This window comes from Petromyzon marinus, chromosome 36, assembly GCF_048934315.1.
Source record: "Petromyzon marinus isolate PM22_M1 ecotype Great Lakes invasive population chromosome 36, UKy_Petmar_22M1.pri1.0, whole genome shotgun sequence".
NCBI lineage: Eukaryota > Metazoa > Chordata > Hyperoartia > Petromyzontiformes > Petromyzontidae > Petromyzon > Petromyzon marinus.
Window position 1 is genome coordinate 4,594,912 of NC_133702.1, and position 16,687 is coordinate 4,611,598.

The window sequence follows — 16,687 nt, forward strand, 5'->3', positions numbered from 1 at the left end:
CTGATTGGCAAGTGAACATGGCCCTTTTTGACCAATAACCATGTGGTAAGGCATGGTCTATATCCCAGCATCTTTTTGTTATTTATATCTGACGTCATTGCTATTTTGGCTCCAACATGTTTATGTATGGTCTGCTTTAAATAAATATCTTTCAAGATAGCAGGGAGAAAACAATCTTCTAAACTCACCTCATGCTACTAATACATATTTCATCAGGGACAAAATGAGTTTCAGATTATTCGATAAGTATTCTCACAATAAACTGCACAGCATGGAGCGGCAAGGAAATGAAATACACGAGCACCTTTCACACCACAATGTCTGCGTAATATAAAACTTTCCTTCCAAGGCCACAACTAATTAAATTAAAATGACGTATGGCAGAGAACAGACAAAGACATACAGTGAGGGAAAAAAGTATTTGATCCCCTGCTGATTTTGTACGTTTGCCCACTGACAAAGAAATGATCAGTCTATAATTTTAATGGTAGGTTCATTTGAACAGTGAGAGACAGAATAACAACAAAAATATCCAGAAAAACGCATGTCAAAAATGTTATAAATTGATTTGCATTTTAATGAGGGAAATAAGTATTTGACCCCCTCTCAATCAGAAAGATTTCTGGCTCCCAGGTGTCTTTTATACAGGTAACGAGCTGAGATTAGGAGCACACTCTTAAAGGGAGTGCTCCTAATCTCAGCTTGTTACCTGTATAAACGACACCTGTCCACAGAATCAATCAGATTCCAACCTCTCCACCATGGCCAAGACCAAAGAGCTCTCCAAGGATGTCAGGGACACGATTATAGATACACAAGGCTGGAATGGGCTACAAGACCATTGCCAAGCAGCTTGGTGAGAAGGTGACAACAGTTGGTGCGATTATTCGCAAATGGAAGAAACACAAAAGAACTGTCAATCTCCCTCGGCCTGGGGCTCCATGCAAGATCTCACCTCGTGGAGTTGCAATGATCATGAGAACGGTGAGGAATCAGCCCATAACTACACGGGAGGATCGTATCAATGATCTCAAGGCAGCTGGGACCATAATCACCAAGAAAACAATTGGTAACACTACGCCGTGAAGGACTGAAATCCTGCAGCGCCCGCAAGGCCCCCCTGCTCAAGAAAGCACATATACTTGCCCGTCTGAAGTTTGCCAATGAACATCTGAATGATTCAGAAGACAACTGGGTGAAAGTGTTGTGGTCAGATGAGACCAAAATGGAGCTCTTTGGCATCAACTCAACTCGCCGTGTTCGGAGGAGGAGGAATGCTGCCTATGACACCAAGAACACCATCCCCACTGTCAAACATGGAGATGGAAACATGCTTTGGGGGTGTTTTTCTGCTAAAGGGACAGGACAACTTCACCGCATCAAAGGGACGATGGACGGGGCCATGTACTGTCAAATCTTGGGTGAGAACCTCCTTCCCTCAGCCAGGGCATTGAAAATGGGTCGTGGATGGGTATTCCAGCATGACAATGACCCAAAACACACGGCCAAGGCAACAAAGGAGTGGCTCAAGAAGAAGCATATTAAGGTCCTGGAGTGGCCTAGCCAGTCTCCAGACCTTAATCCCATAGAAAATCTGTGGAGGGAGCTGGAGGTTCGAGTTGCCAAACGTCAGCCTCGAAACCTTAATGACTTGGAGAAGATCTGCAAAGAGGAGTGGGACAAAATCCCTCCTGAGATGTGTGCAAACCTGGTGGCCAACTACAAGAAATGTCTGACCTCTGTGATTGCCAACAAGGGTTTTGCCATCAAGTACTAAGTAATGTTTTGCAGAGGGGTCAAATACTTATTTCCCTCATTAAAAGGCAAATAAAATTAAAAAATTTTGGCATGCGTTTTTCTGGATTATTTTTGTTGTTATTCTGTCTCTCACTGTTCAAATAAACCTACCATTAAAATTATAGACTGATCATTCCTTTGTCAGTGGGCAAACTTACAAAATCAGCAGGGGATCAAATACTTTTTTTCCCTCACTGTACCTCTCTTCTCTAGAAATACATGTTCAAACTTTCCCAAATCTCGTGAAACGTGCGCTTGGAATTTAGAAATCAGTTTGATCTGGAAGCTGGAAAGTATGGCATTGTAATATGTCTATGTTCATTCTCTCCATGGGAACTTGCTGAAGAGCAGCTTTTATGGTTCGTTCGTAAAGAGTTCAGATGGCGAAATGTTAAAAAAAACAAGTACAATAGGTTTATGATGATGAGCCATCGTAAAAAGCACTCAGCTTTGTAGGTACATATGGGTTGGGTAAGAAACAAGGATTTTGCGTAACGTGAAGTAGAGCGGATGGCCTTGTCGAGGGGACATTTGTGGACATCTGAAGGACCAGAGTAGTGCCTGAGTCGCCCCCAAAATAGAGCCTGCAATCAGCTGGAAGGTAAATCGATAAACTCAGTTCTTGCGTGATTATAAGATGAATTGCAGCCGCACAGTGTAACAAGTGCCATGGTCAGCAGAAGCCATATTTGGGTGGTGCAGAAGGCTTTATATAGTAAAACTAAGAGGGCAGCCCATGCGATGGACAGGTAACATGATACCTGACCCTTGTAAAAAACACATTTACCACTCACCTGATACTTATCAGTCATCAGCTCACCTGTCTCTCACTAGTTTACACAATATGGTAGAAAGCCGTTGAGATTGGTTGGTTCCCCTCGCCCCTGCACACATCTTCCCCAATGATGCACACATCATTCCCGGTGATATATACCTGTCCGTTATATAATTTTGAAAAGGGTCTTTCTTCACATGCTTGGGTATTCTAAATGGTAGACCTGACAGTGCCAAGGCCGATCAGCCAAATAACGGGATCACAGGTCGAAATTTTTCCATCAATTTGATCTAATTTGTATAAACTATATATGAGATTTCGTTTAAATTGGTAGTGGTCTAGGAGGAGTTCTTTGGAGAAAGATACATTATTACATATGTACATGCGTGCAGATGAGCCGCATATATAGACCAGTGTTCTTCATTGCAAGGCCTGCGAGCCACTGGTGGCCACTGGTGGCCCCTGGTGGCCTTTAGTGCGGCTCCTGACGTGTGGCCCCTGACAATACACAAATTTGAAAACACCCCATCATCACTGTGCTGTCTAACCCCAATGGTTTCGAATGTGCGGTGGCCCTCACACTGATGTCTTATCGGTGACAGTGGCCCCCCCTCTGAAACTTGGTGAAGAACACTAATATAGACACAAATTAGTATGTAACTTATACATGAGTTAAAAAAAAAAGTTTATGGTTAACATACCAATGAAAACAATTTGCTAACATAGCTTTCTCTGAGCTGAATTCCAAATTGACTTTGATCAGACCTGTCCCGAGGCTTCCACGCTTGCCTCGGTTCCCTGCCCATGTCACACTTATTCAATGTCTCATGAAGCACTCGGCTATGCAGAGACCTTAATTGAAAAAAAAACTCTGGCCGTGCTAATTCCGGCAATGAGAAGTGATGAGGCTCGGGGCCACAGCACTGCCAGGCCCCCTGCTTTGTTTGGAGAGAGTCACGCATCGGCACGCGTGATTCCGATCGACCCCCTCCACTCCCCAGCTGTGGGGGAAGGGCGGGTAGCGGTAGTAGTTCGGATGGCCGCTGCCCGATAATTAACGACTACAGCCCTTGGGTAACGTGTGTGGAGCCAAGTGGCTGTGGCTGCCGACCCCGCTGGGTTAGGGAGGGATTTTGCCGAGTGATAGCAACCCTAAAGCTGACCGCTAACAGGTTTGCCACCTGCTGCTGTCGGAGGCTCCAGGGAGACCAGCAGAGGCAGAGAGCGCTCGAGTTACCCCCCCTTGTGCATGCACAGGCTGTGTAGAGATGAGAGCAGACTGGGGAGTGCTGTGTGTCTGTATGTCTGAATGAGTGGGTGGGTATATGTTTTAGGAGGAGGGTGGGGGAGTGCGTGGGATTGTGCGATGTCTGAGGTCTGGTTGTGCCAGCTGACGTCAAAGGCACCCCACGCCCCCCCCCCCACCGCCTCTGTTACGATTCATAGCCACTGACATGCTCAGTCGTCATTGCGCTCTTAACGCGCTGGCGGGAGAGACGCTTGCGTTGGTACCCTTTTCACCGGTCCACATTTCCAGCGTTACCGCGCATTCGGGGAAAGCACAAAAGAGCAAAGGCGTGCGTCTGAAAGGTTAAAGCTGCCTCCGCAGCCCAGAGGCAGAAGGGAGAGGACATTGCAGCAATACGAGTGGGCTGTCCCTTCATAGGTGGAGCTGTAATACAAATTAAATTAATCATCAGCTAGAGGGAGTTGTGGGAGGATTATTTAAACGGAGCAAGCCAAAACTGACATCGCTTCAAGATAAAACTCTGCTTCAAGATAAAACTCTGCTTCGTGTAGCAAGAAATAACTTCCCGTACCAGGAGCACGGCAAAAGGCTGATGATAAAAAAAAAACCATTTGAAAACCATTATTAAGAACAACGGTCAGGGACAGCTAGAAAGGTGACGACCGTATTTTCAAGCACAGGAAGCGCTGCTGGTTGGCATTTAACGACTGTCGGTGGAGATTATCAAGTTAATAGAGGAAGGTTGGAAGGGATAGCCAACGGCTCGATATAAAAAAGCCCACTGTGGCCAAAGCGAGACGAACATGCCGGTCAGCTGAAAAAAACGGGACGATTCGTAATCCGAGTGGAGCTTGGTGCCACCTGCGCAGTCGGGGCCAGATGTTTGTTAAGCAGACAACGCTCAAGAACTGGGAGGTGGAGGCAACAGAAAGTGGGGACGAGGTAGGCGCTACACACCCGGCACCCTCGGCTTGCGACACGTTTTTAACTTAATATGTACATGGCGATATAGACCAGACAAATGTAATTCGGCAGACTAGATAAGTGCTGTCCGTGAAGCATGTTTCTTTGTGGCAGTTTAACATGTATTTATTTGCACGTATTACACATTGTATTGTAATTTTTAAACCCAGCTATATCTGTGGAAATGTTTTGTTCATGGGCTCATCTGTTTTTTATTCCCATGTGGTCTCCTCTGTTTAAAATAATCTTCATCATCTTGAGGCATGGTTCATGTGACTTTGATAAATCAGCCTTTTCTGACATCAGTGTCCACGATCCGTTGTAGCTAAATGCACTTTTTAAAATATAAACTATCCTCGCCTGTGTATGCGTGTTCACTTGCAAGCGGGCATAGATTACAAATGTAACCATCTTTATTTTTTTAAAGACAGCATTTGGTTGCTACATGTTGAGCCAAAACACATGCAAAATGGGACATTTGTTCTTTCCATTTCACTGATCGTCAGGCAACAACTAATAGGGGCCATGTGTTTACCTGCATATTTAAATTACAATAAGTGTCCTGGCTAATCCGTTGATAGTTCCAATTGAAGCTTAATTAGACTTCTGCTTTTACATTTTTCCAAGGTTCATGGCTCTGTGTGGCTCAGGCCTGTTTGCATGCGGCTTGCTTGTGGCTTGTGTTAATGTGACTCAAGCAGCAGCGCATCAACTATGTGTTTCTTTGTGGCCCCTGCACTGGTTCCCATTGGGAACCGCTTAAATTACTACCGCATTGTTGAACCTGGTAAGTGAACGGGCACATTGCTTGTGAATGGTCTGATGTTGGTTGTTGTTTGTGTGCTCAATCAGGCACCATGTTACGTCTACTATAGACGGTGTCGCCAATATTCAGTGATGCTTGAATTTTAAGTCAAGGTGTTAATCACACTCTGGCTGCAGTTACATTGTAGAATACATACACCAGGTGTGTTTGATCTTATGCGGATAGTCTGCACATTTGAATCAATCCACCCCTTGAGTCTCCACAATAGTTCTGCACCCACACATGCCTGAGATTCATGGTACCTGCCACAGCACGTCCCCCGCGTGCCAGATCAGCATTTTGAATGAGTTATTATATTAATTATACGTTAATATGTTTTACCGTGTGCCGTTACAGGAGCCCAGCACGAAGAAGGTGAGGCCCCTCTCCCGCGTCGCCTCGCTGGCCAACCTCATCACCCCCGTCAAGGCTGGCACGGTCAAGCGGATCGGCCAGACCCTGCAGGTGTGTGCTGCAGCCTCGGCTCCATTCATCTGGGCTAAAAACATTGTCCTTTAAATTAAAGTCGCACAGCCCTTGGGTTTTATGGAAGGTGCAACCAAAAACAAAGACGAGAGATGCGAAGAGTGACACAGACAAGGAGATGCAGATACACACAAAGACCAGGTAGACACATGGAGACACAGGCAGACATAGAAACATGGATGCACACAAAGACATGGAGATACAGACCGATACACAGAGACACAAAGACAAGAAAACATACGGACACAGACATAGAGCCGTGAAGACAGAGAAAGATTAAAAAGAGAGATAGGGAAACCCTTTTTGGTAAGTGAACTTGGACATGACATGTCGCTAACCACCAACATCTGCAGTACATGGGTTGAGAGACTTCTGTACTCTAGCATCTACACCTTTGTGTGTCTCAGTGTTTGTATATCTGTATCTGTGTGTCTTTATATCTCTGTGTGTCTCTGTTGCTCACACGGAGATGCAGAGACAGACGTATATATGAAACTGAACCGTCCGCACTCCTTGTGTTTTCACTGCTTGGGTCACATACACATGGAAGCTCAAAATTTGACGACAAAAATCCTCGATAACAGATGGCGGTGATGGCGTGAGCGAAGGCCATTGTGCTCCTAAGGAGCCAGGCCCAATGCAAGCAGTTCCTAAGACAGGGGTCACACCTTTAAAGCGGCCTGGGGCCAGCACGGGGCCCTTATCCTCCGCAGGACACCCCAGCGTGACAGGAGCCTGGGAAATGTAGGGTCTGAAACCTGATGCGCCGAAGTGGAGTGCAGGTTATCCACGTGGCCAGCAGCCGCCCGCCAGTACCCAAAAGTCCCAGCTTGCCATGCTCCTCTGCACGAGTGTGGGAAAAATAAATTCAGCCAGGAACCCTTGGGTTATACCTGCCTGCCTCAATGAGGTGATATACAATCACACGTGCTCAAAACGACATCGGGTACCCTGCCGATGTTGCAGAAGAAGAAGCAAAAGTGGACCGTGGCCTTTAAGAAAGCTCGAGCCAGGAATGCGGCCCTGACATGAATGCACCAAGTGTGCTAGCCCTCCCCGGAGCACTACAGCTTGGACAAGTATTCATTCCCAGGGCGAGTGGTACTTTATAGACGAGGAACTCATGAAAGAGGCCTCAGAAACATATGGGCCTGGGCAAAATGACACCTTCGAAAGGCCCAGCAGAGGCCCCTCTCACAAGAACTTGGGAAAATTATGTCTAACTTAGGGAAGACGATCCTCAACCTCCTTCTGGACAGTGTCCAAGCAGGTTGGGGGCAGCTAGTGGCCCAGGACATGCCCGGGTCCTGCAAGCCTCCCCCAAAGAGGAAGAGCCGCCCGAGATGAGGCGTCTGGTAACAATGAGCTCTCTTCGTCTAAGAGACCAAGGAGGAAGGAGAATTCTCAGAAACTCCAGCTCTGTCGAGGATGAACCGTTTTGCAAGATGCTACCAAGGCACCTAGTGGGGTCTCAGCACGGTGTCCCAGACCCTCAAGGTGGAGAGGCCAATAAGGGCGAGAAGCCAGCAGTATTTAAAAAGCCACTCGTGTCAAACGAGGCAGGAAAGCCCCTGGACCAACATTTGCTTGACATTGTCTGATACGACTAGCCAAGCCCCCTTCAAGCTGTGCAGTAGATGGGGCAGGAGGTGGACTGTTGTTGGCCCCACCACGGCCGTGGCTGGGGTGCCACCTGACACTGTTTTTAGAGATATGGAGGGAAAACGACATGTGACGAGTGAGTCATTCTGACTATAGATGAAGTTTTACGCCCTGGAATTCGTTGGGCCCTCATTTCTGGATAGAATCGTGGCCTCTGCTGGACCCGTTAATGAAGGAAGTCTTAGAAACAGATGTCAAGGCTTCTGGACCTTGGGACCATGAGAAGGCTCCTGAGGGAACAATTAGGATTGGGGTTTTACTCGAGAATCCTTATTGTGACGAAGCTGTTCTGGACCTCAGGAGGCTAAACAGATACCTGCAGTAACACCGGTTCATGATGGATTCATTGACCTCCATCCTGATGTTAATTTTGGTCATAGACCTGCTGGTATTAGTAGAAGGGAAAGATGCATACCTACACATTCCAATAATATGTGACTAACACAAATAACTGCAGTTCACCATTCAAGGGGACACTGGGAGTTCCCGGTACTTGCATTCAGCTGCCCGCCTCCCTGAGGATCTTTACGAAGATTCTGGCAGTTATGGTCCCAGATTTACAGGGCAGAGGGCAGCATGTGTGTTTGTACCTGGGCGACTTATTAAGAGGTCCGTTGTGGAGGTGGTTAAATCCCTAAAAGAGCACAGGTTTGGGCTCAAGGTTCAAGAATGCAGCTTCCAGCTGGCATGGCAGATCAAACATCAATGCGTGTGGCTGAACACGACCTCGACCCAGGTGTTTTTTCCACAGGTAAAGGTGATGTGGCTCAGGAGCAAAGTTGCAGAACTTGTGTCAGCCAATGGAGAAAAAACAAAACGATTCCTGGTGTCACTGGGCCACATGGCGGCCACAGTAGAGATGGTCCAGTTGGGCAGGTTGCACATGTGAGCCTTGCAATGGTGCTGCTGAACAATTATGACCCTCTTGAGTGCAGGTTTCGACAATTCGTCCCACTTTCCCTACCAGCAAGTGGTTGCTGAGCTCTCACCTGCTAGGAGACCATGTCTCTTGGGTTATTTAGGGAATAGGTGGTCCTGCAGACAGATGCTAGCCTGAGTAGCTGAAGCGCATGCAACGAGAGGAGAGTCCTTGAGGGACAATGGTCTGTGGCAGATAGAGGAAAGCATAAACCTCCTTGAGGTGAGAGCGATTCGGTTGGTGTTAGCCCCTGTCGGGGGCGTGGTGGCAGGCCGAAATGTCCTGGTGTCATGCGACAACGTCACACCACCGATTAGCACGGTTGGCTATGTACGGTGCGAAATGCGTTCTACATACATACAGCAATAGCCATGGTGGACAAGCAAGGCTGTCCCACATTTGACAGGCTCATGCAGGAATTGCACGCCCTCGACCTGGGCAAAACACAATCTGGTGAGGCTGTTGGCGCCTCACCTCGCCAGGGAAAAACCATTTGGTAGATTGCCTGAGCAAAGAGAGAATTTATCTCGACAAGTGGGCCCTGCAATTTAAGGTGTTTGAACAAAATGGTTCGCGTCCAGGAAAAACACCAAATTGGAGCGGTTCGCATCCAGGTTCAGGCAACAAGAGGCAATGGTGACGGACGCTCTAGTTTTAGTGGACTGGTAGCCTTGGCTACTTCTTGCCCCTGTTCCCTGTGATTCCAAAAAGGATGGAATAGATCGGCAAGGAAGGGGGCATCCAGGGTGCTGATCACGCCCAATTGGTTCCAGAGGTGATGTTTCTCGGACCTCCTGGGGTGGTGCGTGTACAGTAGGCTTAACCAAATTGGTCTTGAGGTTCTTAAGGGAGATGAAGCAGGAGTCGCCCCCCCATTGTACTTGGGCGATGCTCCCTAAAATCTGCACATGTACCGAATGTTCTTTATAAGCCACCGTTCCAGCTACGAGCCATGTGCTCAGAACATCTACTGACGCTAAAGATGGGTTTTCTCTTGGCCATCAACTGAGCAAGGAAGTTGAGTTAGCTGCAGGTTTTGGTGGTGGCCTATGGCCTCACCTTGTTTTTGCGGCTCAGGTGCTTTCAGATTTGCACATGAACCAGGAAATTGTGCTCCTGTCCTTCTGCCCATGTACCTTTCGTTCCCCTGAAGAGTTCAGGCTTTATAAATTAGAACCAGTGAGGGCCTTGGCTCTTTACCTGGACATTCCCAAGGCCTGGAGGAAGTCAGAGCAGCGTTTTATCCTTCGTGGTCAAGAAAAAGACGAGGAAGCCATTGTGACATCAGAGGATGCCCTCATGGGTTCGTGAGTGTACATCGGAGGCTTAGGTAGTCACCGACACGCTCGGCATCCCTCCCACCATCCACTCAAATGTTTTGTTCGTGATTGGGTCAGTTATTTGCGTTGCATTAACCCTGTTCAGTACCATGTGCCTTCAATAGTCTTGTCACTGCTAAAATGGCGGCAGAGAGGTCATGTGGTGCGAGGGCCTCCCCTGTGGGGGGAGGGTCAGAGTTCACCCATCCATACGAAACAATTAAATAATTATCAAATTATAAGTTTGAGTGCCCGGCACAGAGATGAATTTCATTTGTATGTGAGCCAGAGCTTGTCAGTGACCACCTATGAAAACCAGGTTTTACATAAGTACTAAAACCCAGTTTTATTTTTTTGTGTTAAATCTCACCTGTCGCCATTGTTTGCATTCACGTGTGGAGAGTAATTGTACCGGTTGCAGCAACAGCTTTGTTAAACATTTTTTGCAATCTGTTCTTCCATCTGGTCAAATTTACTCAGGCATGAGAGATCGAGAAAGACTGTTCATGGTCAGGGCTTAACGGATGCATTGCGATGTTATCAGTTTTCCTCTCCACTGCTGCATTGGTTTAAAAATAAGCCCGTGTGACAAACATGTTTGCGTATTATTGGCCAGCATGAGCCCTCTGAAAATCCATCTAATACGGTGAAATCGAAATTAACCATAAAACCGACAGCTCGTTGTGGGAAATTACAAGATTATTGATAAATGTGAGTTTTTGTTGCCGATTGGTGACGTTTGCATGCTTGTTTTTTTCAATGTACATCATCTGCATCATGTGAGCCCCTTTTTTCCCCTTTAACATGAGTACAGACAGTGCCTTGGGCAAGCTAAATACTGTTATGCAACCTGTATGGTATTCATCAGTCATAATTATTCCAAACTGTTTAATAAGGCCAGCAGCACGGCAATCACAAGACACTGCCCGATATGGAAATATAGCAGTACAATGCGTGCTGTGTGTTAGTTATGTGTTTGAGATAAAACTGTTATAAAGAGAAAAAACATGCTCTGAATATAATGGAACAAATGTTTGTGATGGTAACTTTTCTTCAAACAAGTGTTGAATAAAGATATCTTGATGAAAAAAAATCCATATAATCAATCCATATAATTGTGCTAATTGAGATATCAGTATAAGTGCTGAACTTATATATGGCTGTTTACCTTGAGAAATGTAGAACATTTTAAATGCCAAGATATATAATTTAAAATTCCTGATTGGTTATGTTAATCCACTGGTGTCGGTTCAATAATTGTAGATGCAGGGTCCTATGAACAAGAAACATTCATTTGGTAGAGGGACATTAACTTTAGGGGTCTCTATGAAAAGTCCATCTGTCTGCTGACCTTGTTAACGCCTGTGTGGTATCACTGACTTGAACAATTCTACAAATCTCGTTGAGCCAGTTTTGAAATTACTGTGTCAGAGGGTATATTTTACAGGCATTTTGTCAAACCATTCCTGGATTCAAGGCCCCCCCCCCCACACACGATGTTGGTCATGGACAGGGGTCGGCAACCAAAATAACAAGAAGGGCCATTTTAAAAAAAAATATTTCAAGAGCCACAAACACATGTAAATAATGCCACGAAGCAGCCCTTTAAAGAGCCGTGTGCGGCTCCGGAGCCGCAGTTTGCCGACCCCTGGTCATGGGGGTTGTTTGACCATATTTCACCATACTGGCCTTTGCAGGTTGGTGCAGGGGGAGGGGACGGGATGAATGACCGGTTAGCCGTGGCCAGCAATTGAACTCGGGTTGACGGATTCATAGCGCAGTGCGCTAACCACTGCGCCACCACTCCACCCCAGGGAGTACATAGCCCATACATTTCATATCGAGGTAGCAAATAATCTTAAGGGGATATACATCTTAATACCCATTGTTATAATTATCTCTACATGGAGGCTGTAAGTGAAAGGGTTGATTAAAGAAACACCTCACCCAAATATGAATAGCTATAATCTCGTAAATACTTACCTTGGCTGTGTGTTTTGGGCAGTCCGGCGCGAGTTTGAAGCTTCGTGAAAAATGAAAGCTCCTTTGATAGTACAGTGAAACACTCTATAGTCACATAGTTTGATGTCACTCGTGTGCATTTTTAATAATGCAACAACAATGCAAAATCATAAGCTATCACGCGAATTCTCGCAGCGGTTTTTGGCTTGCCATCGAACAGAGACAGTCACTGCATCGCGTCCTTTCAGAAGCACTTTCGCGGTCGTCTGGAATGCTCTTCCGATATGAGGAAGCCACTGGAGCTATGCACTTTAAAATTTAAATTGAAAACGAATTTCTTTAGAACTGCGTTTTGTGTTTAGTTTGTCCTCCCTCCCCCCCCCCCCACGGTTGCCTACGTACGGTGCAAAAGAAGTTCATTATACATACTTGTCATGAGATTGCTATTAATGGAACACCTAACCTTACTTTGAAATTACTTTTTTCTCATTCATGAAACTTCATTTTCTTATCCGATAGCCAAATATACACAGCCTAGGTATGTATGAAAAAAACAAGATTACTAAGTTAAAAGCCAGTGAATAACCAGCCAAAGTGGGGGCCCTTTGTTTATTGTGCTACACTGATTTGTCATTTATTCTTGTTCGCTTCTCCAAAGGCTATGACTGAACTTGTACACCGTTAAAAGTATTTTCTTGTAGGCTCACGCAGCATGCAGTAAGGTCCGAGGGAAATCTTTACTAGGTTGTTTTACAGTGGAAGGGCGTTGTTATACAGGGGTTGGGTAGACGTGCGTGTGGGCGTGTAGGCGCTGCAATGATTTTGGGGTGCGGCCGGGAGACCCGAGCCCATCCCTCCTCCCAGGGCACGTATGGACACGCTCACGCAGGAACGTACTGGGCTCTGAGCCACCACTGATTGCAGTGAGTGGTGGCGACAATCCGGGTGGAAGCCCAGAAACCTGTTGGAAGCAAGGCAGAGAGTGTATCACACAACGTTTTTTTGACAGGCTTCCCCATGGTGATTAAGTGTTTTACCCCATTATTTTAGTGCAAGGCTATCACGAAGGTGCTGCGTTTCACACAAGACTTGTCGGTGGTAGTTTCCTAGTCGGGGCGATGGTAGTCTCCTAGTCGGGGCGATGGTGCTTACGTGGCTTTACCCACATTTATTTTTCAAATTTGGACCATGACACCAGCACATGACACGGGCGCACAATTTGTGGTAAATATACTTGCAATATTTACCAGGGCGCCTTGGTGGACTCGAACCGCAAACCTCTGCAACAAGCGGCAAACGCGGTACCGCTGGGCTCATGTCGCCATTATTTACAAATGTTTGTAGATTTACGGATTTCTTAATAAACATGTATTATTACAATCACTATATGTTTATGAAGTCATACAAGTAATGAGTAATTGGCTGATTCACACACTCTTATTGTTTTGCCCCCGAGAAGGATTTTTGTTGTGAAGCCCCCCCCCCACCGCTGCCTCCTATGCCCCCCCCTCCCACCACCACCCACTCGTGCCGTCTCAGTCAAATCAAGTTGCTTTAGTCCACAGTTGTCAAGTGTCACGGAAAAAAAGGAACAAAACAAAAGAGACACTGCCCTTTTTTTAAAATCACAAGTGCAAGCCTATGTCTGGAGGAAAGGGCAGAGGCCAAATAGGAGGGGTGGGGTCTCAAAAGAAAAGGGGCAGGGCTTTAAGATAAAAAAGGGTGCAGGGTCCGAGTGGGATGGTGTGGGACTACAAAGGAAGGGGTGGAGCCTGAAGAGGATGGGGCATGGCCTAAAGAGGAGGGGGCATGGCCTAAACAGGAAAGTGTGGGGCCTAGAGAGGAGGGGGCATGGCCTAAACAGGAAGGTGGTGGGGCGTTAAGAAGAGGGGGCATGGCCTAAAGAGGAGGGGAACGGGGAAAAAATACTCAAATCAGCATATAGAGGAGCACTTCAACAATGATCTTCCATTTTGATGTAAGGAAATTAAAGCGTGGAATCAATAAGTGCAGCAGGCAGCAAAAAGTTAATGTGGCCGACTTGTCCATATACTGTAGATGCATGCCCACTATACAATCTACATTCACCAGGGGATAAAAACATCAATTCGAGGATAGAATTTTCATATTACAATGAATCATTGAGGAGAGTATTGTTACCTCTGTACAGTTTATTGTATTGCAGCGACCGTTTTAAGTATCTGAAATGTGTTGACAAAACCAGTTGGAACTTAAATTTCGATTTAAAGCTTTCGTGACTGCAAGGATTCATCTTGGTTCTTTCGGTAAAGTCACGTAGAATGAGAATAAAACAATAAAACAAAATAAGCCAATAAAATTCTCACTACGTTTCGGCCACAACACAAGTAGCCTTCTTCAGGTGAAGGAACAGAACTGTCGGGACGACAGCGTTTCAATGAAGCGCTGTCGTCCCGACAGTTCTGTTCCTTCACCTGAAGAAGGCTACTTGTGTTGTGGCCGAAACGTCGTGAGAATTTTATTTTTTATTCAGTTGGAACTTGTAACTGATCAAACCTTTTCTGGTTCATTTTTTTTTAAACCTTTCCACATGATGGAACAGGAACACTGTTTACAAGTTTTGAAGATTTTAAGAAATCCTGTAAACCCTTAGCAAACACTACTCTCATATATTTATTTTGGGGGGGGGGGGTGATTTTTATTTTTAAGTAAATATAACCTAAAGCAAGACTATAGAAGCAGTCTGGTATGTGTGGTGACTGCTGATAGAGTAGCATTTATAGAGAATATTCTAACTGATCCTATCTTAATAAAGGTATCACACTACTGCAAAACCCACCGCTTGAATGACTGGGGAAGTGTTCCAAACCCATTAGTTCTCACGAAAGGGCAACTGTAAATTGGATATTAAGACCTTCACGACCACGGTTGGCTACGTACCGTGCGAAAGAAATTCAATGTACATGTAGAAGCCCAAGGCACAACGAAGTGCTGTGTGCATGTTATTCTGTCAACAAATTGCTCCTTTGTCACATGGCTAGTACATGTGCCCTGTGTAGACAGGGCATTTTGGGCTTTGTCAAACAAATTATATTGTCCATGACACTGAATATTCTGCGTCATTAGTGCGGGCATTTGTGCGAGCTGAGTGTGGTTGAGTCAGACCTGACAATTTGCTTTTGGCAGGGAGGCCACGTGCTGTTCAAGAACAAAGCTACAGGTGTGGGTTACTTCGTCAACCGCACCACACAGTCTTTAATGGGGCCAACAGTGCATGTCTACTGAATATAAACTGCTTCCAAAACCACTGCTACACAGTCCAGGCAGCCTTGTGCTCATTATTTCTTTCAATGAGTGCCCAAATTAATCGTATGTAATCCTATTGCTTTAAAAAATATATATAGTCATAGAAAATTTAAAGGATGAAAGTTTTACATGCCTGATGAGGTGATAGTGACTAAAACGAAACTAAGCTTTTTATTTTACCAGGTAAGGCCCACTGAGCTATTTAGCTCTTTTTCAGAAGCGACCTGGCCACAAATAGCTCGGCGAAGTGGCTTATCACGTGGGAATTTAAAGCAGCCAAATACTCTAAACGCACGTGTCACTGCCTGGTGCGGTGGCTACTACTGCTTTTACACAAAGCAAATGTATGGATCCTGGTCCGGTATTTCACCATGTATGGCACTCCCACATTTTGACAGCGTTTCTTGTTCCCGGACAAAGAAGTTGTGATGGGGTGGGGGGGAAATGAAAAGCCAAAGGGGGGGAAAAAAATTGCTCATGTAACTGATAGGAGCCATTAAGGAGTGACTGCAGAGAGAGAGAGAGAACCCGCTTGCTTCGCTGTTTGTGAGAAATGGGGAGGTGCTGAAGTTGCTGAGGGTGCTACCATAAGCTGGGCACACTTAGGGGGTGGGGGGGGGTGAACTGGGCCATCTCATCTATTCCCTCCCCACTGCAGCACAGCCCCTGCGGGGGACTGTCTGTGCTGTCACATTAAGTTATGTCACTTGTATGGACGAGGTAGAACCTGGTCTCGCTTAGATGAGAGGACAGGACAGTGCCTTGTTGCTGTGTGTTGTGCGGAGGTGAACACCATGATAGTCGTCTTCAGCAGCCATGGCTTCGGTAAGCCTCCTCCTCCCTCCTTCTCTGCCGCCGTAAGTTTCTCTTGCAGAGTTAAAAAAAAAATGTTTGTCGGATCACTTTTGTGGAAATAGCGAGCGGATTGATTTTTCCGGAGGATTTTTTTTCCCTTTGGACAAATGTTTTCTGTCGTGTGATCCATTTGCTGTTCAACTCTTGTCCTTATTGTTGTTGGTTGGACTGCCTCATTACAGTAACTCTTCCTCTATTCTGAAACCAAATAACAAACAGTGGTGGTGGATATTATTACTTTTTATTTACTGTATTTTGTGGACATGTGTCTGCTGTATGATGAAAATGCCCGACTCTCGATGACCAATGGCAAACTTGCAAACGTTGGCCGATCGTGCCGTATTGGCGACGAGTGACCTTAGCCATCGGCACAGAGGTTTCGTTGCTGAGCAGCTCGCCGCGAGAGAGCTTGTGTGTACATCGCCGTGAATCACACACAGGGGCTCACAGTGAGGAGGGGACCCGCTCGCACAAAGGCTGCCCGTGTCCTATTTCGTTGCTTTCTTTATTTGTCGTAATTAAGTGGGGGGAAATGTCAGATAATGCGTGTGCAGCGTCAGCCACGGCCGTGGCAGCGAGTGCGGCACTCCGAGCCGAGCGCGCTGTGACT

At 46.1% G+C, this 16,687-nt stretch overlaps 1 protein-coding gene across 9 annotated transcripts in view; it reads left to right on the forward strand.

Moving 5' to 3' along the window:
* Nucleotides 1–16,687, forward strand: part of ARHGEF3 (Rho guanine nucleotide exchange factor 3) — a 66,041-nt gene that overhangs the window by 22,154 nt on the left and 27,200 nt on the right. For 6 of the 9 annotated variants that reach the window (XM_076072048.1, XM_032966661.2, XM_032966665.2 and 3 more), the window contains one exon: nucleotides 5,947–6,054. In XM_076072048.1, the coding sequence (XP_075928163.1) occupies nucleotides 5,947–6,054 (108 nt within the window). Of the gene's footprint in view, nucleotides 1–1,304; nucleotides 4,764–5,946; nucleotides 6,055–15,785; nucleotides 16,080–16,687 lie in introns of those variants that run through there. The other 3 variants (XM_032966667.2, XM_032966668.2, XM_032966669.2) reach the window with 3 other exon arrangements.